This window comes from Salminus brasiliensis, chromosome 23 (genome assembly GCF_030463535.1).
Source record: "Salminus brasiliensis chromosome 23, fSalBra1.hap2, whole genome shotgun sequence".
Lineage (NCBI taxonomy): Eukaryota > Metazoa > Chordata > Actinopteri > Characiformes > Bryconidae > Salminus > Salminus brasiliensis.
The window spans coordinates 30,103,273-30,121,928 of record NC_132900.1 but is presented as its reverse complement, the minus strand read 5'-3'; the positions used below and the strand labels follow the sequence as shown (position 1 = coordinate 30,121,928).

The following is an 18,656-nucleotide window of genomic DNA, read 5'->3' as shown; positions in this document are numbered from 1 at the left end:
CCTTTATCAAATCTTCCTAGCTTTAATAGCCTTTTTCCCTGGACTCAGGACTCCAGTAAAAGCAGGATAAACTCTTTTTAAAACCCTTGCTTTCAGAAGAAACAATGAAAAATAGGGCGTCCCAATACTTTTGTCTAAATAGTGTATATTCTAGGGAGCATTTTCTCTCATTTACCATAAAACAGCATCTCAGGCGGTATCAGCGTATCAGTTAGCAGTGCATTTTCATAACATTTATGGGATGTTGGATGACCATTGCCGTGAGGATTTGATTGCATTCAGCGACAAGAGCATTCAGGAGGTCAGGATGATCACCACCCCACCTCATTTCTCATCTCCTACTCATCCCAAAAGTATTGGATGGAGCATCAGCCATCATTCCAGAGAGCACATGTAGTTCAATGCTGGGGGGCTTTATACCCCTCTTTATACCCCTCTGCACATCTGTGTCAGCAATGGGTGCAACTTATAATAGTGGAATGCATTCATTAGAGGGGGTGGCCACAAATATTTGGACATTACAGACTGAGGCGTATTACTCAGTGACTACATGGACCTCTGTACAATCTCTGTAGGGTTGAACCATCGAACTAATAATTAGCGTAAATAAATACATTTATAAGACTTTTTAAAATCAGACAGACAGTAAATATTGATCCTGTTTATTATTCTCAGCTTTCTTAAATAATCCATATGAATTTTTTTGTCTTTTGCTTCAAGCCAAAACACGGCTTTCCAAAAGCAAGCTCATGAAGCCTGACTAATTCACTCCAGACGAGCTTGATTTAACAAGCGGAGCTAATGATGAAGTGGGCCCTCCCTCCAGTCCGGGGACACCAGAGCCACTTCTAAGAAGCATGCATTTGTCAGGACGACTTAATATATACACAGGATTTCGATCCAAAAAATAAATACCCGAGCAACCCGAGCGCCCCAAAGAGACGGGAAGTGGTCTGGTTCTACTTTCAGGTCCTTCAGAGGAGCAGTGGAGGAACTGTGTTCTCTGACATGATGGATGATGCTCCATCCACTACTTCAGTGCTCCTCAGACAAGTCTGTGGAACTGGAACTGCCCTGCAGGGATGGTGCTCAGTTATGGGGATGGTGGCTAGTGGCAACACAGGTAAGAGCCAACAGGCCAGACTCCTTAACGCAAGTAGCAGCAAGCAGTGAGCTTACTTTCTGTAATCTTCTACAGATCTCATCATTAATGTAAATACAATATATGGACCTGAGCGCCCAACAGAGATGGGAAGTGGTCTGGATCTATTTTCAGGTTCAAACTAGTGCATTTTTCAGTGGCTTGACTCGTTTGACATTACCAGTCTGCAGACAAGATGGAAAAAACATATCTCTGGATCAGAGTATTAATGGTGTCGGTATTACTGGATAAAAGCTTTTCCATCCTACACGTCAACCTGGATCCAGAACAAGAGGAGATCGTTTATCACCGTCTCCAGCTCTTACACGATTGTATCGCTCGCGCAAAACCAGTGTTTGTTAGGTGTGACGTCCTGCCAAACCAGTTAATGCCGTTTGATTGTTCTAGTGAACATATGCTAGCAGTTTCCCAGGCTTACAGGCCTCGTTTTCCACATTCCAGGGTTTATGGAAAAAAGCGTTTGCCGTTTTCCAGTCTCCATGACTTATGTAGCTTCCTCCTCTGGACGGGACCCAGGTTTGGTCTCAGGAGACGCGAAAGCCAATGGAAGTTCTCGTTCTTATTCACAGGTTCTCCAGCAACTTGCAGTGACCCGTCCAAGCCCTAATGAAACTCAAGTGGATGGAATAACGTGTTGCATAAAATTAATTCTGCCTTTACTGGTGAGGATGACACTTTTATGAGTGCAGGCCAGGTGAGAACATCGCTGCGGGCTGTGAAGTGTGTGTGCTGCATGGAAAATACTCCATGGTTTGAACATTAAAGAAATCTGAGCCAATGCTAAGAAACGAAGAAATCGCTTAGTGCCAAATGTTTGTGGACACCCCTTCTAATGAATGTGTTCTGCTACTTTAAGTTGCGCCCATTGCTGACACAGATGTGTGAAGCCACACAGACAGCTTGTTGAGACCCTGTAGAGAAGGACTGCCGAAAGATTTGGACTCTCTGGACTCAGTGGAGGAACTGTGACATTCTCTGACATGATGGATGATGCTCCATCCACTACTTTTAGGATTATGTGGGATGGTGATCATCATCATCATCCAACAGCCTGACCTCACTAACACAGCTTCAGAGCTCCTCAGAATATGTCCTACAAGTCTGTGGAACTGGAACTGCCCTTCAGGGATGGTGCTCAGTTGTAGGGATGGTGGCTAGTGGCAACACAGGTAAGAGCCAACAGGCCAGACTCCTTAAAGCAAGTAGCAGCAAGCAGTGAGCTTACTTTCTGTAATCTTCTACAGATCCCATCATTAATGTAAATACAATATATGGACAAAAGTTTTAAGACACCTGCTCATGGTGTTACAGGACGTGGGTGGGGGCGTTGTGGACCCAAGTTCAGGGCTCTTTTTATTTATTTATTGGATAATGATGTATAATAAACAAGGATTCAGCAAAGCAACGCATGTACATGAGTGGGAATACTGGTGGAGGATGTTCGTACCGATTGCCCCAACATACCAATCGCCCCTCTATAACGGTGCAACGTTGGGCGGCTGTTTGGAGTGGCCTTTTATACAGAGCTCAGCAGGTGTGAGCATTCAGCACTGATTAGTGCTGGGGCTTCTGGGACATGGAGTTTTGGGAGCTGCTCTTAGCAGTCCTCCTTGAATTGCGTCCCAGTCCCCCTGCTGGTGGCCGGTGGCGTTGGCTGGCCCCTTACACGTGCATTGTTTCTTCCTGCTTCTTCTGTCTCTACTGTCCAGGGAAGAAGGCTTTCTACTAGATTTTGGAGGAACATTGCTGTGAGGATTTGATTGCATTTAATGACAAGAGCGCTAGTGAGGTCAGGATGTTGGATGATGATGATCACCACCCCACCTCATCATCCCCAACTCATCCCAAAGTACTGGATGGAGCTCCACCACCATCATTCCAGAGAGCACAGTTCTTCCACTGCTCCACAGCTCAATGCTGGGGGGCTCTACATCCCTCTACTAGCCAATGCCTGGCATTAGGCAGCCAATAGGTTCATGATGTTTATTTATCTGCTCCAGAGAGTCCTATTCTATTGGCAGCACTTCTCTACAGGGACTAGACAAGCTGTGAGTGTGTGTGCATTTGCACATCTGTGTCAGCATTGGGTGCAACTTAAAGTAGGAGTTTCAAATCGATGACATACAGAGGCACACAGATTTAGAGGCGTTACTATTGGCTGTAAACTAACAAACATTTTATGGCAACATCAAGAACATGAAAGACAGATTAAGAAAATAACCATAGCTTTAATAATCTTGTTACACTTCCTTGTTTATGTCATTTTTTATTAGATGTACAAGAGCAGTCTGTAGCTCATGCTTTCCCAGCTAGCATGTCCATGTTGGGCCGGTGTGGGTAGCCCAACTGGGGACCAGTTGAGTTTTGACCCTTATATGGATGCCCACCAGGGTCAGTAATGGGACCAGGAGGGGTTAAACACGGGCCTCATCTGGGTTGGAAACTGCATCCAGGGCCTAGATGGGACCCATGTGATATTAGGATGGGCTGTAAGGATAGGGCCCATATGGGAAGCCTAACTGGGTCCCAGTGAAAGTCTATGTACAAACCCACCTGGAACCCAACTAGGTGATGTTCCACCCATGTGAGCCCCACATGAGCATGCTGGCTGGGTTGTTATCATTAATATTATCATTGTACACAAAAAAAACAACCAACCAAACAAACAAACAGTAGGGAATTATGGTCTGGCCATAAGTTGGGCAAATGTTCTACAGGCAGGGATTGTATCCCAAAAGGAAGATGTTACTATTAATGTTGGCCAGGTAAAGAGAACCAATTAAGATCTGAGCACAAAATGTCTAAACCAAACCTGGAAACTATTTTTCTCCAGTTTTTTTGAGGAAATTGAATCACATACTTCACCTTTAACTGACTATTCTTCTCCCTAATAAAATTCTCTCCCTGTTTGTCTTTAATATCATTTTTCATTTCATTTTCATCCATAATATTCCCCCCTAATTCCATGCCTTGCTTCTAGGTTGACCTTAAATAAATGTAAACTGATCAGTCATAACATTAGCACCACTTGCATAATATGGAGTAGGTCCCCCTTGTCCCAGCATCACAGCTCTGGCCCATCAATGCATGGACTCCACCAGACCTCTGAAGGCGTCCAATGGGGTCTGGCACCAAGTCTAAGGTCAGCAGCAGATTCTTTAAGCCCTGTAAAGTTGTAATTTGTGAGGAGGGTCATCCATGAGCATCAGTGAGCCATAGGTGCCCATGGCCCTGTTGCAGGTTCACAGGTGGTTCCTTTCTTGAACCACTTTTGGTTGGTACTGAGCTCTGCATACCAGGAACACCCCACAAGACCTGCCTGATGTTTTGGAGATGTTCTGACCCAGTCGTCTAGAACATCACCTCAGTTTGGTTCTTGCCAAAAAAGGTCTCAGATTGCTTTAACACCTTCAAGAACTGACTGTTCACTTGCTATCCTTAACAGATGCCATTGCAGATTATTTAACATTTTTCATCATTTGCCAGTGGTGCTAATGGTGTGGCTAATCGGTATTTGCAAGAATTTGCAACTTTGCACTACATTTAAATACCTGACAAATACTATGAGGTAATATATTGTATATGCATGAGTTTCAAAGGGTCACAAGGCAGTGGGGGTGCCCTATGGAGGCCATGTTAAAAAAGAGAGTGAGGAAGTGTTAGTCGAGAAAATGGGAATTGCCAACAAATTTATTAGCCTGATTAATCACAAGACAGGTGCTGCATTGGTTCTTCTTGCGACATGTGACACTACTGAGTGTAAGGCATATTCTATTATTAGTATAAGAAATGCGATAGTCTGTCAAAATATATTAATTCCATGTTTACAAATTGCAATACTCAAATCCATTGCAATGAACAGCCGCTATAAAAGAAGTCTGTAAAAAGAAATATAGACAATTCTCTCAAAATATATGATATGTGGTGGTGAACTAGTAACTACCACTGCTTATAGCAAGTACAAAACAAAAGGACAATCGGTGACACTTTATTTGGGGTGGTCCGTTTTAGATGAAGTAAACTCGTTAGACTCTCAGAAACATATCAAAAAAACATATCAGTGATGCAGCAGCATCTGAACATTCAGTAGATTTTCAAGAGACTATTCATCAACTGCAGACGTAATCTGTCTATTGGGTTGAGATTAAGGTTAGGATTAGGGTCAGGATTAGGTTATGTTTTGGGTAAGGCGGGATTATGTTTTGCTTAATGGAAGTAAAGGAGGTAAAGATGTTCAATAGAAAATTGAGTATATTCAGATGCTTCACTGCTGCTACTGCACTGATATGCTGTTGATCCATTACTCATCCTATGTGAAGAGTTTACAAGGACAAAGGACCACTCAAAATAAAGTGATGCCGAACAATCAAAGCAGTGCTCTCTATTTTACACTCTATTTTACAATAACAACTGCGCCATCTGCATTCGCTTCCGAGACTAGCAGTCCAGCTCGGCACCAATGATTGCATCCAGATTTCAGCACCTTGAACTTGTCACAAGCAGCAAAATCTGTGTAATGTCTGTCATGCACCCTTTGTGTTATTCCATCACCAATGATTTAGAAATCCCACAACAGCTACAGTGAATCTCTAAATGACCATGGTGTGAAATGTCAAGCAAGGATCTCAAACATTAGTAATATCAGCATCTACTGATGATTACTGCCTCCGTCAACCTATATGACCCTCATATAGGTGGTTCTGGAGTCTGTGCCAAGGTAATTAGTTGCTAGGCACTTGTAGGGGCCAGAATCTGCTACTGTGGGCTTCTGGATAATGAGTGTGCCCTGCGGATGGAGTAGCTCACTGCCCTTAGGTCGTCCTTTTCCAGCCGTGGACAGAACCGATCGATCAGGCAGCTCCCAGGAAATTTCAGGTTTTGGTACTCCAGTAGCAATGCAGTTAAGATGTAATGGAGTACCTGCCATTGTCTTCACAGTTGGTGGGGGTCCATTACTGATGCGAGGTGGGTACGCAATGATGACCACAGGTACCGTAAGTATGGCCTCACCTGCATTGTTTCTTGCCCGGCATACATAATTCCCACGGTCATGTAGCTTGGTCTGATGTATGACCATAGTTCCATTGTCCATGAGCTGGTAGCGACCAGAAGACTGAGGACGGCTCAAGACATGACCGCCTGGAATAGACCAAATGATGCTGGGGCGAGGGCTGCCATCAGCAAGACAGTGAAGGAAAAGAGGTTCCCCAGCCATACTGCGGATAATCCCCCTTGGGCGTGTTAGAATGTAAGGCTTTTGCCCAACCTCTAAGACAATCAGCTTCTCAATGTAGCCGACCTTATTCTTGGCAGCACAGCGATACCTTCCTGAATCCTCTTTGCTTGGGTTATAGATGACAAGGGTGCCATCCTTGCCCAGGTGATACTGAGAATCCCTGGTAGGCCCTGCAATAAACTGAGTACCATTGGGTAAGGTCCAGATAATATCTGGTGGTGGCTGTCCATCAGCGGAACAGTTGAGTAGGGTAGTTTTCCCCAGTCGAGTCACCAACCTCTCGTTGAAAGGGTTTTTGAAGATGGGTCTCATGAGCTGGCTGGTTACCTCCAGCTGTACCACCATGACGGCTTCCCCACCGTCATTCCGGGCCATGCAGATGAACTCCGCTGTGTCTGTAGGTCTAACATTGCGGATCTCGAGAGTCCCGTTGTAATGGACATTAATCCTGCTCCCGTAGTAAGGAGCTGGGAGAAAGATGTTGTCTGGCATTATCCACGTGATCTTTGGAGGTGGGTCCCCTTTTGCCTTGCAGTCTATTAGCTTTCTAGAGTACTTCGCTGCTGTATCCTTCACCACTGTCCTGTTTTGGTAATAGCCATTGATGACAGGTGGATTGCCGTCAATGTCCAACTTGTACACCTTGCTCTCATCACCTGCACTATTGCGGGCCATGCAGATATACTCTCCGGTGTCAGATAACTTAACATCACGGATATCCAGAGATCCGTTGACGTGCATCAAGTATCGTTCATTTGATGCAGCAATCATGTCACTGGATGGTAGCATCCACAGGATCTTGGGTTTGGGTTCTCCAATGGCTTCACAGTCAAAGCGGATGTTCCCTCCCGGCCTAACTTTGGCATAGGTGAGCCTTGGAGGGTGAATCCGAGGCGCAGCCGTCACCACAGTGATGTGGACATGCATTTCATCTTTGCCCAGTGTGTTCTCTGCATAGCATGTGTAGTCGCCCTCTTCGTCCATCCCTACCCTGTTCAGGTACAGCGTCCCGTTGTCAAACAAGACGTAGCGCTTGGATCGACCTCCTCTGCTGCCATCCGCTTGAAGGGCACTGTTCACTAAGGTACCATCCGGTAAGCCCCATGAAATCTCTGGCATGGGGGCACCGGAGGCCTTGCAGTCTACCTTTAGGTCCTTGCCGTAAGGCACCTGCTTCTTGCCAACATCCTTCAGTTCGATTTTAGCTGGTTTCATGGACACAGAGACCTTCATCAGCTGCAGATCATCTCCAACCTTGCTGCGTGCAACGCAAAGGTAGTCCCCAGCATCCTTCTCGCTGACTGAGTCGATGACAAGTGTGCCATTCTTCAGCACCTGGATACGGCTGCCCATCCTGGAATGAAAGCAATGATGGAATGAAGACCAGTTTTGATTTTGGGATGATTTGATTACTTTGGTCATAAAATACTTTGTCTTTTTATTTTGATAAATGTCCAGCTATTCTACACTATTTGGACAAATGTATCTGGACACTTGCTCAAGCATTGGTTCTAACATCAAGAGTAAAGAGAGTTTCTCCTGCTTTTGTTGGAGTTACTGTAACTGTTTCTACTCGATTTTGAAGGAACATTGCTGTGAGTATTTGATTGCTATTTTGCATTCATTGGCAAGATCATAGGTGAGGTCAGCCTGTGCCACTGCTCCAAAGCTCAATGCTGGTTAGGTGTAAACCCTTCTAGTCCACACCTGGCATTCGTGGCATGATGATGCCAATAGGTTCATGTTTATCTGCTCCAGAGAGTGCTAGTACTTTTCTACAGGGACTAGGCAAGCTCTGTGCTGGGTGCAACTTAAAGAAGCTGAATGCATTCATCATTAGAAGGGGTGTCCACAAACATTTGGACATATAGTGTATCTTCTTGCTTTCCTTCAGATTTTGCCAAGTGTGCAGCACAGCTAATTAATAAAACATAGGAGCATTAGCTGAGGCGTCTTCTGTTGCATTGAAGACACTTCACTGCAAGATGTGGCTTGTTGTTGACTTCATTGACTTGCATACTTTAGATTAAACGCAGCTGTGATTGAAGCTCTGTAGAAAACATTATCACCACCCCTCCTGATTCTAAATCAACTCCCCAACTCAACCCAAAAGTACTGGATGGAGTTCCACCACCATCATTCCAGAGAACACAGTTCTTCCACTGCTCCACAGCTCAATTGCTGGGGGGCTTAATACCCTTCAACTAGCCCACGCCTGGCATTAGGCAGCATGGTGCCAATAGGGTCATAGTGTTTACCTGCTCCAGAGAGTCCTATTCTATTGACAACACTTCTTTACCAAGACTAGACAAGCTGTGTATGTATGTGTGTGTGCATTAAAAAAGGGGTGTCCACAAACATTTGGACACATAGCGTATCAGCTGTGTTATTGTGTAAGAGTGAGAGAGAATGGAAAAGAAAGTATCTGGTTGTTTACCTGTGCCACTGATCCACGAGGGCTTTGGAGGGAAGCCTCCAAATAATCCGAGGTTTGGGATTTCCAGTCGCAGAGCAATTCAGCTGAAGTTGATCACCATACATCAGCTCTGTTCTCCGGTCTGATATCTCGGTAATTTGGGGGGCGCTGTCTGTTTTCTCCACAGACAGAGTAACCACGCGCCGCTCTGACCCTGTGGAGCTTGTAGCAATGCATTCGTATTTCCCACTATGAGAAACGTCCAGGTTTTTCAAGAGGAGGGTACCGTTCTGAAAAGCAGATGCTCTGTAGTCAGAGTAATGGTGCCTTACAATGGTCCCATCAAACAAAACCCAATGTACGGTGGGCTGCGGGTCTCCTTGCACTGTACACGGAATCCACACGCTCTGCCCAGCATCCGCCCTCATGAGCTGCCGCTTCTCCTCCAAGATGTCAGGAGGTGCTGCCACCACGTGCAGTCGTACCGTGGCAGTGTCTACACCAGCTGGATTACTAGCAATGCACTTATAGAGTCCTCGGTCATACGTTGATACCTGCTGGATAACCAGAGTACCCTCTGGGGTGACTTTTACTCTACTGTGCTCATTGTTTTGACCCCGGAGTTGAGTTCGGTTCGCTAGAATCCACGACACCACAGGCACTGGTCTGCCCTCTGTCTTGCAGTTCATCTCAACAGTTTTCCCAGAGTGGACCTTAATCTCTCTCACTTTGGGTTCGATTATGCGTGAGGGGTAAGCCAGCACCGACAGCGTGACCAAGAGTTTGTCCGAGCCATAATCGTTCTCAGCCAGGCAGAGGTACTGGCCACGGTCTTTGGCGTTGGCATTCTGGATCAATAGCGTTCCATTTCCGAATACTTGGAATTTGCCCATTTTGCCTTTAATGGTTAAGGTACTGCCTAAAATCAAACAGAGACAAAAAAATGAAATATGTAATCAATGCATAGACAAATGTTTTGGTAAACTGAAGACCTCCCAGGCCTGCTACATACAGCGGAATGTGATTCTGTGAATATAAAAAGTTTTTAATTGAAAATAATATACTGTATATTTGTATATTGACGCTGCCACGTAAAATCTTGAATCTCCCAAACAGCAACTTTACAGGAGAAGGAAAAAGGAACTGCTGCCAGAGTCATAATTTGTCAAAAGCTAAAAAATGAAATACACTGGACAAAAGTATTGGGACACCTGCTCATTTCTTGTTTCTTAAAACTAGTTGATCCTGCTTCTGTTGGAGTAACTGTCTCTACTGTCCAGGGAAAATGGCTTTCTACTAGATGTTGGAGAAGCATTGCTGTGAGAATTTGATTAACATAAGTGACAAGAGTGCTTAGGAGGTCAGGATGATGACTACCCAGACTCATCCCAAAAGTATTGGATAGAGAATCCTCCATCATTCTAGAGAACACAGTTCGTTCTACTGATCCACAGCTCAATTCTGCTGGGGGGCTTTACACCCCTCTAGTCCACGGCTGCCTTTAGGTTCATGTTTATCTGCTTCAGAGAGTCCTATTCTCTTGCATTCATTAGAAAAGGTGTCCACAAACTTTTTGTGTATTTGTATATATAAATCTATATTTGTGCTTTTTTAATTTGAATCCTTTATCATTCAAAGAAATTGCAGTGTATGTTGGATACCTGTACTGGAGGACACTCTTTTCCAGCTGATGGCAGGTTCAGGGCTTCCTGTAGTCTCACAAGTCAGGAAAGCATCAGAATTGGAGTCAACTGTAAAACTGGCTGCATTTCCACCAACAATCCTTGGCTTGGAGGTCATGTCGTTTGTCGTCGACTCAAAGCCGAGGGTATTTGATGATGTAGCGTCATACCCTGTAGTGTGATCATACGTCTCTGAAAGGCCATTGGTATTGTCACTGCTGTACGGTACTGAAGTGCTCTTGTAGCTTTCTTCTGCGGTGAGAACAGTTACCGTGTCGAACCTTATTGTTGTCCCAGCACTTGTCGTCTCCTTGGATCTGTCCTTGTCCTTTGCGAATGAAGCCGTCGCTTTGGGTTGTTTGAAACGGCCCCTGCGTTTATTGTCTGGTGCTTTTGGTCGCACTCTTCTAATCACAGGTCTCTGGGTCTGATACCTTCCATGTTCTCCTCTTGGTTTGCTGTGGATTATTTGGGACTGTGGTGTGGTGTACGGCCTTGGTGTGTTAGTGGTCCTATAGGAAGTTGGATAGGTCGCTGCAGGTTCAGCGGTTGTTGAATAGGTTTTCGGGAGGATGGTGGTTTTGGCTTGGTTGGCCCTTTCTTCACCTTCATTTGTTTTTCTACCAGATGGTTTGGATCTCTCTACCTCTCGAATAGGTGTATGCAAAGGCCTATCCACTCTGGACTCTGGTTGCGGTGCTGCAGAGGTGGATCCCAATGTAGTAAATTTGGTAGTTGGAGCTTGTGTGGTTGTTTTCTTCATTGGCCTTCTTCCTCTGAAATGACGCCTATGGAAACCTGGCTTTCGATTTCTCCAAGATCTGCCAGCCAAACGTCCAGACTCCCTTGGGCCAGAGCCGGAGGAACTTGACTCAAAGGTATCTTCCTTGGATGTAGTTCTAGCTGTTGGTGGGGCTGGCAGAATTGGAGTAACCTGGGATTCTGTCGCTGTGGACAGCCTGGATCCGTATGTAGGTGTAACTACAGGCCTGTGCGGTGCAGCTGTTTTAGGGTAGCTGTTGGATGGAGGGGCAGTTGTTAAAGAAGTAATCACTTCGTGAGACGTCGGAGATTCTATGAAGGATGAAGAACCTGAGAAGTCGTCAGAGGATGTCTCTGAATTGTCTTGATTCTTTTGTGCCACTGGAGGAGAGGCCGTCATTGGTGCTGCTATTGTTTCTGCAGTAGGTAAGGTAGTTACGACCCTTGATGGTGGTGTTGTGGTCATGGCTAAAGCTGGTGTGGTGCTCTGTGTTGTAGTGGAGGGTTTGGCAGGTTTTCTAAGCCTGTTAAGGATTTCCCTCTGACTTCCTTTGCCTCCAAATAACCTGTGCCATGGTATCTTTCCTCGTATGACCTTCGAAGACTTGGTGGTTGTGGTCGTAGCTGTAACAGTGCTTGAGATTTTCAAGGGATCTTGAGTTGGCTTTTGCTGAGGAGCATGTGCAGATGTGATGTGTTCACTGGAAGCTTTCGACTTTGATTGTTCCTCGGCTTTGATTGAATTTGACTTTGTGTAAATCTTCGAGGAAGTAACAAGTGGTGTGCTTAGTGTTGTAGTGATTGGTTTTTCCGTCGTTTTCAAGGACGGAGTTGGCACAGCACTGCTAGCTGGAGTGACAACTGTTGGTTCCACTGCTGCTGTGGATTTGACAGTAGACAGACCTCCACACCGTCCACAGTCTGTCGTCAGCTCCACTGCGTATGGAACCGTGACATTGCCCTCAAGCTTCACAGAGGGCCTTTTGAATTTATCCAGCAACGACTGTATGTCTGTGATTTTGTTTGGCCGAATGATTCTGCGTCTGCTTGAGAAGTTACGTCTCCTTCCTGGTCTCCTATCCTTTTTGTCGGGAGGAATGATGTGTATCTGCTGGTGGGAGATGATGGTGGATCCAGGAGGAAGACGAGGAGACTTGATTTTCTGAGTGGTATGAAACGTGATCTCATCTTGTTCTCTTTCTGTGGTTGTGACTGCTGTAAAAGTGGTCTGGCTTTCGTGATCTGTGGAGGTGTGTACTGCAGGGTTCATGCCAGCAAACACAGGAATTACCCCTGTCTCAGACGTATCCCCAGAAAACTGAAGTTCCGTTTCGTCCATTTTCTCGGTGACTGTAAATGTCAAAGTAACTGGTTGAAGAGGCTTGATTGTGCTCATTTCAGCACTGTCCAATTTGCTGTTGCTAGTGCTCACCATATAATCAATAAAGGGTGTCGTCTCATCACTTTGGATTTCATGGTTTCTAAGGGTGACGCTGGCTTGCATTGGGGTGGCATCGGTGTAGGAGTATGAACCTGTTGTCATTGGGTTCACGTTTTCTACCGTTGTCAGAAAATTGCTTGGGTCGGCCATCGTAGCGGGACTGTCCTGATTGTTTTCAGGTGGGTCTCTGGTGGTCACAACATTCCCATAATTATTTTCTGGATTTTCTGTGACCGTTATGTCTCGACTTGGAATGAAAAGGTCACCTTCAGGCAGTTCATTGCCAGAACCGGTCTCATCGTCAACAGCGAGCCCTTCATCAGCTTTTGATTTGTCTTTTCCTAGTTTATTGTTTTGAGACCTCTTGATGAAATCTGCCAGTTTCTCAGGGTCTACCTTCCTAGATCCTTTGTCAAACACCCTTCTGGTCCACCCAGTGCGCCTCCCACCACCATGTCTATTTGTCGGTACCCTACGAAGAGAGGGCCTGAGCCTAGGATATGGTCTGTCTGAGGTAAGCGTCCTTGATTCCTGGCGTACCCTGGAAAGATCTTCACTCTCAGGACTCTGTTTCTCTTCTGCGCTTGGCTGTACATCTTCACCAGATCCTTCAAAATCGGGCAGCCTTACCCTTTTTGAGCCATTATTCGAAATGGTTACCAGGGAGACTAACAAATCTACCCCGAGATGATTAGCAGTTAAACATCGGTAAAATCCCCTGTCCCTTTCTGTCAGTCCATATATTCCCAAAGTGCCGTTTTGGTAGAGCTTTTTGTTTCCGTAGGACCTGACCATTACAGTGTGGTCCGGTAGGATCCACTGAACAGAGGCCTGTGGGCTAGCTGTTGCTTCACAATCCAGAAATAAGCTGTCGCCCACCGAACGTGAAAGCTGTACCCCATTGACGTCCTCCTCCTCAACATCTGGGGACAACACAGTGACTCTGAAGGACAGTACGTCCGCATCCAGATAGTTCGTTGATATACAGCGGTAGACACCAGCATCAGACATGTCTGCTGCTCTTAAGGTAAGCTTCCCATTGTCTGATATTACAATCCGTCGGTCCTCGCTGGTATACGGCGCCCGAACCTTGCTTCCATCTGGTAATATCCACTCTACAGAGGGTTTAGGATGACCATGGGTTTGACAATTCAGTTCAGCCACCCCACCAGACAGAACTGAAGACTCTGTCGTGGTCTGGTTGTCCCTTTTGATCGTAGTCCAGCTATACTGGTCTCTTCTTACTTTATTACTTTCAATGTTCATTTCAACTTTGGATGAATATTTGATATGGAGGGTTGAATATGTGGTCGTGGTGCGGTCCAGCTGTAAGCTAACAACATCTTGCATTAACCATGCAGGATTTGCCTTAATCTCCGCCTCGATCTCGGTGTAGATTTCATCGCTACGTGGCCTGGCTTGCTTGTATTTGTAGGTCATCTCTGGAGGCATGGTGAGGAGTAGCCCCCTCTCAAGTACCATCGGAGAATCACTGTACGTGGCCAAAATGCTCCACAGCTGACGGATATGCTCATAGTCGATATTACAAATGAGCGATGTGGCCACAGAAGCAGTGAGCGTTGTGACGTCTTCACCCTTCACTCCTCGGGTTAAGTTCAGGTTCTCCAGTCCTGATGGTCTCTGTACAACACATGCTATTTTAGCAGCGTTGTGGAACTGGTCTGTAACGTTCATTTCGATCATCCCAATTGGCGCAATGAAGTCCTTGGGAAAAACGGGAGTGTAGCTGCTGTCGTCCATAGTGAAGTTCTTCTGTTTCAAATGGGGGTAAATCCATGGCTTGAAACATGTGAATGCATCACTTGCCAGATGGGTGAGATGTTTGCCTCTGGAGGGAGTTGGAGATTCGCAGATGGGGCAGAGCTGCTCTCCAGCAAACTTTTTGTCTCTTTTGCATTTCAGGACACCTGTAAATACACCATTCTGTCAATAAGCATCGTCATTTTCAATGTAGTTCTCTTAAATACAGTCTAATCAGCTGGTTTCCCATACAAGAGGTAAGGCTAAAAGGAAAATACAGTCCAGGACTTGGCTTAATACAAAAGTTTATAGACACCTGCTGCTCTAGAGCTTCTGCAGTTGAAATCAAGGGTAATAATTAGGAGTCTGGTCTTCCTTTGCTGCAGTAACTGTCTCTATACTTCTACAACAATACATTTTGGAACACAGCTGTGAGTATTTGTTGCCGTTCAGCCATTGAAGCATTTCCTCAGATTCCTAGGCCACATTACCAGCCATGACATTACCACCAAACAAGCAGCTTGAAGCTTACAAGTGAAAGCACCCTACCATACATACCTGGGTTCTTCTTCATCCACACTGCAAACCAGTCCATCCGGCAGTCACATGACCATGGGTTTCCATTAAGAAACAGATTCTCTAGCTGGTAGCAGCCAGAGAACACGGTAGCGGGCAGAGTGGTCAAGGCATTATCAGACAGAAAGATGGTCTTGACGGAGGAAAATTTGAAAATCTGGCTGTGCCTCAGGGTCACAAAAGTGTCTGGATGAAGTTGTTGGAGCAGGTTGCCCTCCAGATGCACCAGCTGTAGGGACGTCAGACCATAGAAGGCTTCTGGATGGATGAATTCAATGCGATTATGGTCCATATGGAGACGCAGTAAATTATCCAGGCCTTGAAACGTCTCCTTCTGCAGCTCCTTCACTCGGTTGTAACTCATTTTTAGCACCTAGACAAAGAAACGACCAGGGCGGCCTGTTTAAAAGTACTAGATAATGTGTAGAAGAATAGTTCAGAGCATTTTGGTCCATTCAGACATTCTAGATGATAACAGAGTGGAAGACCTGGTGAAACTAGAACATCATGATGCTTGAAGACTCTGTTTATGCCTTGGGTTGGATTCACAAATTCATAGGTTCCTGAGAAGAAACTTGCGAATAATCTTATGAAAACTAGGACAATCTTCTCAAAAGTTCTCAAAAATAATTTCCCTAAGATCTTCTTAAGATATCCATTATTGTTTTCTTATTTAAGCCAATTGTAGCCTAGACTAGATCATAAACAACGCCATTTTTCTTTAAATTTACCAAAATTCAGTTGAATTCATGCGATGGGAACCAACATGAAACAGTTTTAGAAGAAACAGAATCAAACTAAACATTAAAACCATTCAAACATTTACATTGAAGTTCATGAGATCCTTCAAAACCAACCTCCGCTTTAATCCAGTTAAATTAGACATTCATTTTAGTACTCAACCCTTTTCACTGACCATTTCAGACGCTGACCTTCTGAACTCTTCTTACACATTAAGACTCTAAGTGTGAGGCCATCGCAAGAGCCTGGAGACAGCAGCAGCTGGCTACCCTCCTACAAAAGGTTCTTTACATGATGCCATAGAAGAACCCGAGCCATTTTTGTAGTAAAAAAATATGATACACATATGATACACTTTACATCACACTATCACATCATCAGAATGCCCACCCTTAAGAGTTCACATGACTTACATGACCATTCCTCTAGAGCGGGGTTGAGGAACTCTCGAATTCCTGCAGTCTTCTGCTTTTCCTACTTAAGCACACCTGAATCAACTCACCTGCTAATTGCCAGGTTTATTAGGTGTGTTAGAGTAGAGAACTCAGCAAACCACACTGGACTCCGGCCCTCGGTTCCCCACCCCTGATTTATACTAATCACCAATCAAATATTTAACCCTTAGCTTCAGTCTACTGGATCACAGCTGCTGTGCTGAACAGCTGTTGAGCAGGTATTCCTCCCATCACATCATCATCATCTCAGCGTATCCAGGTTCCTTCATTATGCAGTGCAATTCTTTTTGTGAGAACAGACAACATTCCTTACCTGGAGGGCCTTTAGACTGTGGAACGCCCTGCCTTCAATGGTTTGGATGATGTTACTGTGCAGCATCAACAGTTCCAAGCTCGTCAGCCCTGACAGCTCGTTTTCCCGTATCGCTGTGAGACTGTTGTACCTAAAACACAACCGGTAACAGAGGTACAGCTGATTACCCTTCAACCGCTTAACCTGCTGAACCCAACGTTTATTATTCCGCTATTGATCCTGTAATTAACGCAGGAACTAGTATACATAATTTGCAAACAGTATAGCAGATGCTGGGGAGTCCCACAGGGCTCTATTTTAGGGTCTACAAAACTGATGTTATTGATGCAGTTATTTAGGGATGAAGAACTGAAGTTCAGGCGCATGTAAGGGGTTGAAGGAGTTCAATGAAATGCCTTTAGTTAGACCTAGCTAAAACTGTATGCAAAAGTTTGGACACCCCCAGTCAAATGGAATGAATGTTTTTGTTGATTTTCTATGAAACTCCAAAAGGAAACACACTTCTGCATGTTTTAATGCACATTAATGTAGATTAGCATATTTTAACATAATGTACATAACATGTAAAAGTAATGGCACCTTTTATATGTCCTTTATCGAACTGTAGATTCAGAAAGTGAATAAAAGCAGTGATTAGATTTGCGGAAAATGACATATTTGAGTTTGTTTTCTGTAGAGAATGTATTTATTACATTTTCAAACGAACAAATTAACTTTTTAATGAACTATTTAATAATAAAGCCTCGGAATAAGTTGAATACTAATACAAACACTTTATAAAGAGACATATTACATAGATAATCAGCAGTTTTACTGCAAATATGTCATTTCTTGCCACTGTTTTGACCAATCTGCAAAATCCTATGGTGACCCCAGTGGCTATTCCTTGTCCTTGTCCTGTCCAAATACTTCAGTGGACTTCCAGTGGAAGTAAGGGGACTGCTGCTGACCCTGTGGTGTGCGAGAGAGGCTAAGCGTCTCACCCCAGGTTGATCCTCTCCACGGCCGGCTGGATCCCGCTGGGCATGGCGCTCAGGTACCGAAAGGTGCAGTGCACTTCCGTTGGCACGTAGCACGCGCACGATGCGGGACACGCGCCGCTCCACCGCGCCTCAGCCAGAAGCAGGAGCAGCGCGAGGAGGGACGACCACTCTCCGCGAGGAGCGCGCATGGTGCAGCGGATCCTTCACCTGGCCATTGACCACCGCAGATGCAGCTCGTGCCTTTTCACAACTGAGCTGTTTTTATGGGACGTGCGGGGGACTGCAGATACCTTACTGCAGCTGTGATGAAGAGGAGGAGGAAGAGGAGGAGGAGGAGGAGGAGTGGATAAAAGCAGAGCAAGAAATGAGCTGGAAGAAACACAACCAACCAAACAAAGCAGTGAACAAATCAAACACGAAACCAAGACAAACTAACTACAAGAAAAGTGAGAAAACTGAGTAATAAAATACAAAAACGCAGGAAAACAAACAAAATAACAACAACAAAACAAAATGTGAATAAATACTGAATCTGGGAACCTTAAAATTCAACAAAACAAACAAAACAGTAGAAAAAAACTAAATCTGAGATATAAAAAATGCAAAAATGCAAAAAAACCAAATACAATATTAGAAAATAAACATGCAATTTTTAAAATAAAATGCTGAGGACTATAAAATGCAACAAAAGAAACAAAAATAGTGGAAAAACAAACAAAATAATAGGAAATAAACATGCAAAAAAATTATAAAATGCTAAAGATTATAAAAGTCAACACAATAAACAAATAGTTTATAGTGGCAAAAAAAACAAACAAAAGAAAATGAAATTATGAATCTAAAAACTAAAAAAATGCAAAAAAGCAAGTAAACTGAATTTAAAAAAAATAAAAAACCCAAAAATAATAAGAATGAAATGCTAAACTATAAAATGCAACAAAATTAAAAAAAAACTATGAAAACAAAAATGTAAAAAAATGTTAGAATAAATACTGAATCTGTGAACCTTAAAATAAAAAAAAAACAGTAGAAAAAACTTGCATACTTGAAACTAAAAAATGCAAAAAAACAAACAAAATAATATAAAATAAACATGATTTTTTAAATAAAATGCTAAGGACTATAAAA

General features: G+C 44.2%; 1 protein-coding gene across 1 annotated transcript; it reads right to left on the bottom strand.

Annotated features, from left to right (window-relative positions):
• Positions 1-5,837: 5,837 nt before the first annotated feature.
• Positions 5,838-17,716, bottom strand: igsf10 (immunoglobulin superfamily, member 10). Its single transcript, XM_072669158.1, has 6 exons — positions 17,529-17,716; positions 16,546-16,675; positions 15,019-15,409; positions 10,476-14,627; positions 8,836-9,733; positions 5,838-7,752 (listed from the first exon to the last, which is right to left on the bottom strand). The coding sequence occupies exons 1-6, from the start codon at positions 17,714-17,716 to the stop codon at positions 5,838-5,840; spliced, it is 7,674 nt and encodes a 2,557-aa protein (XP_072525259.1).
• Between the last annotated feature and the right edge of the window lie 940 nt (positions 17,717-18,656).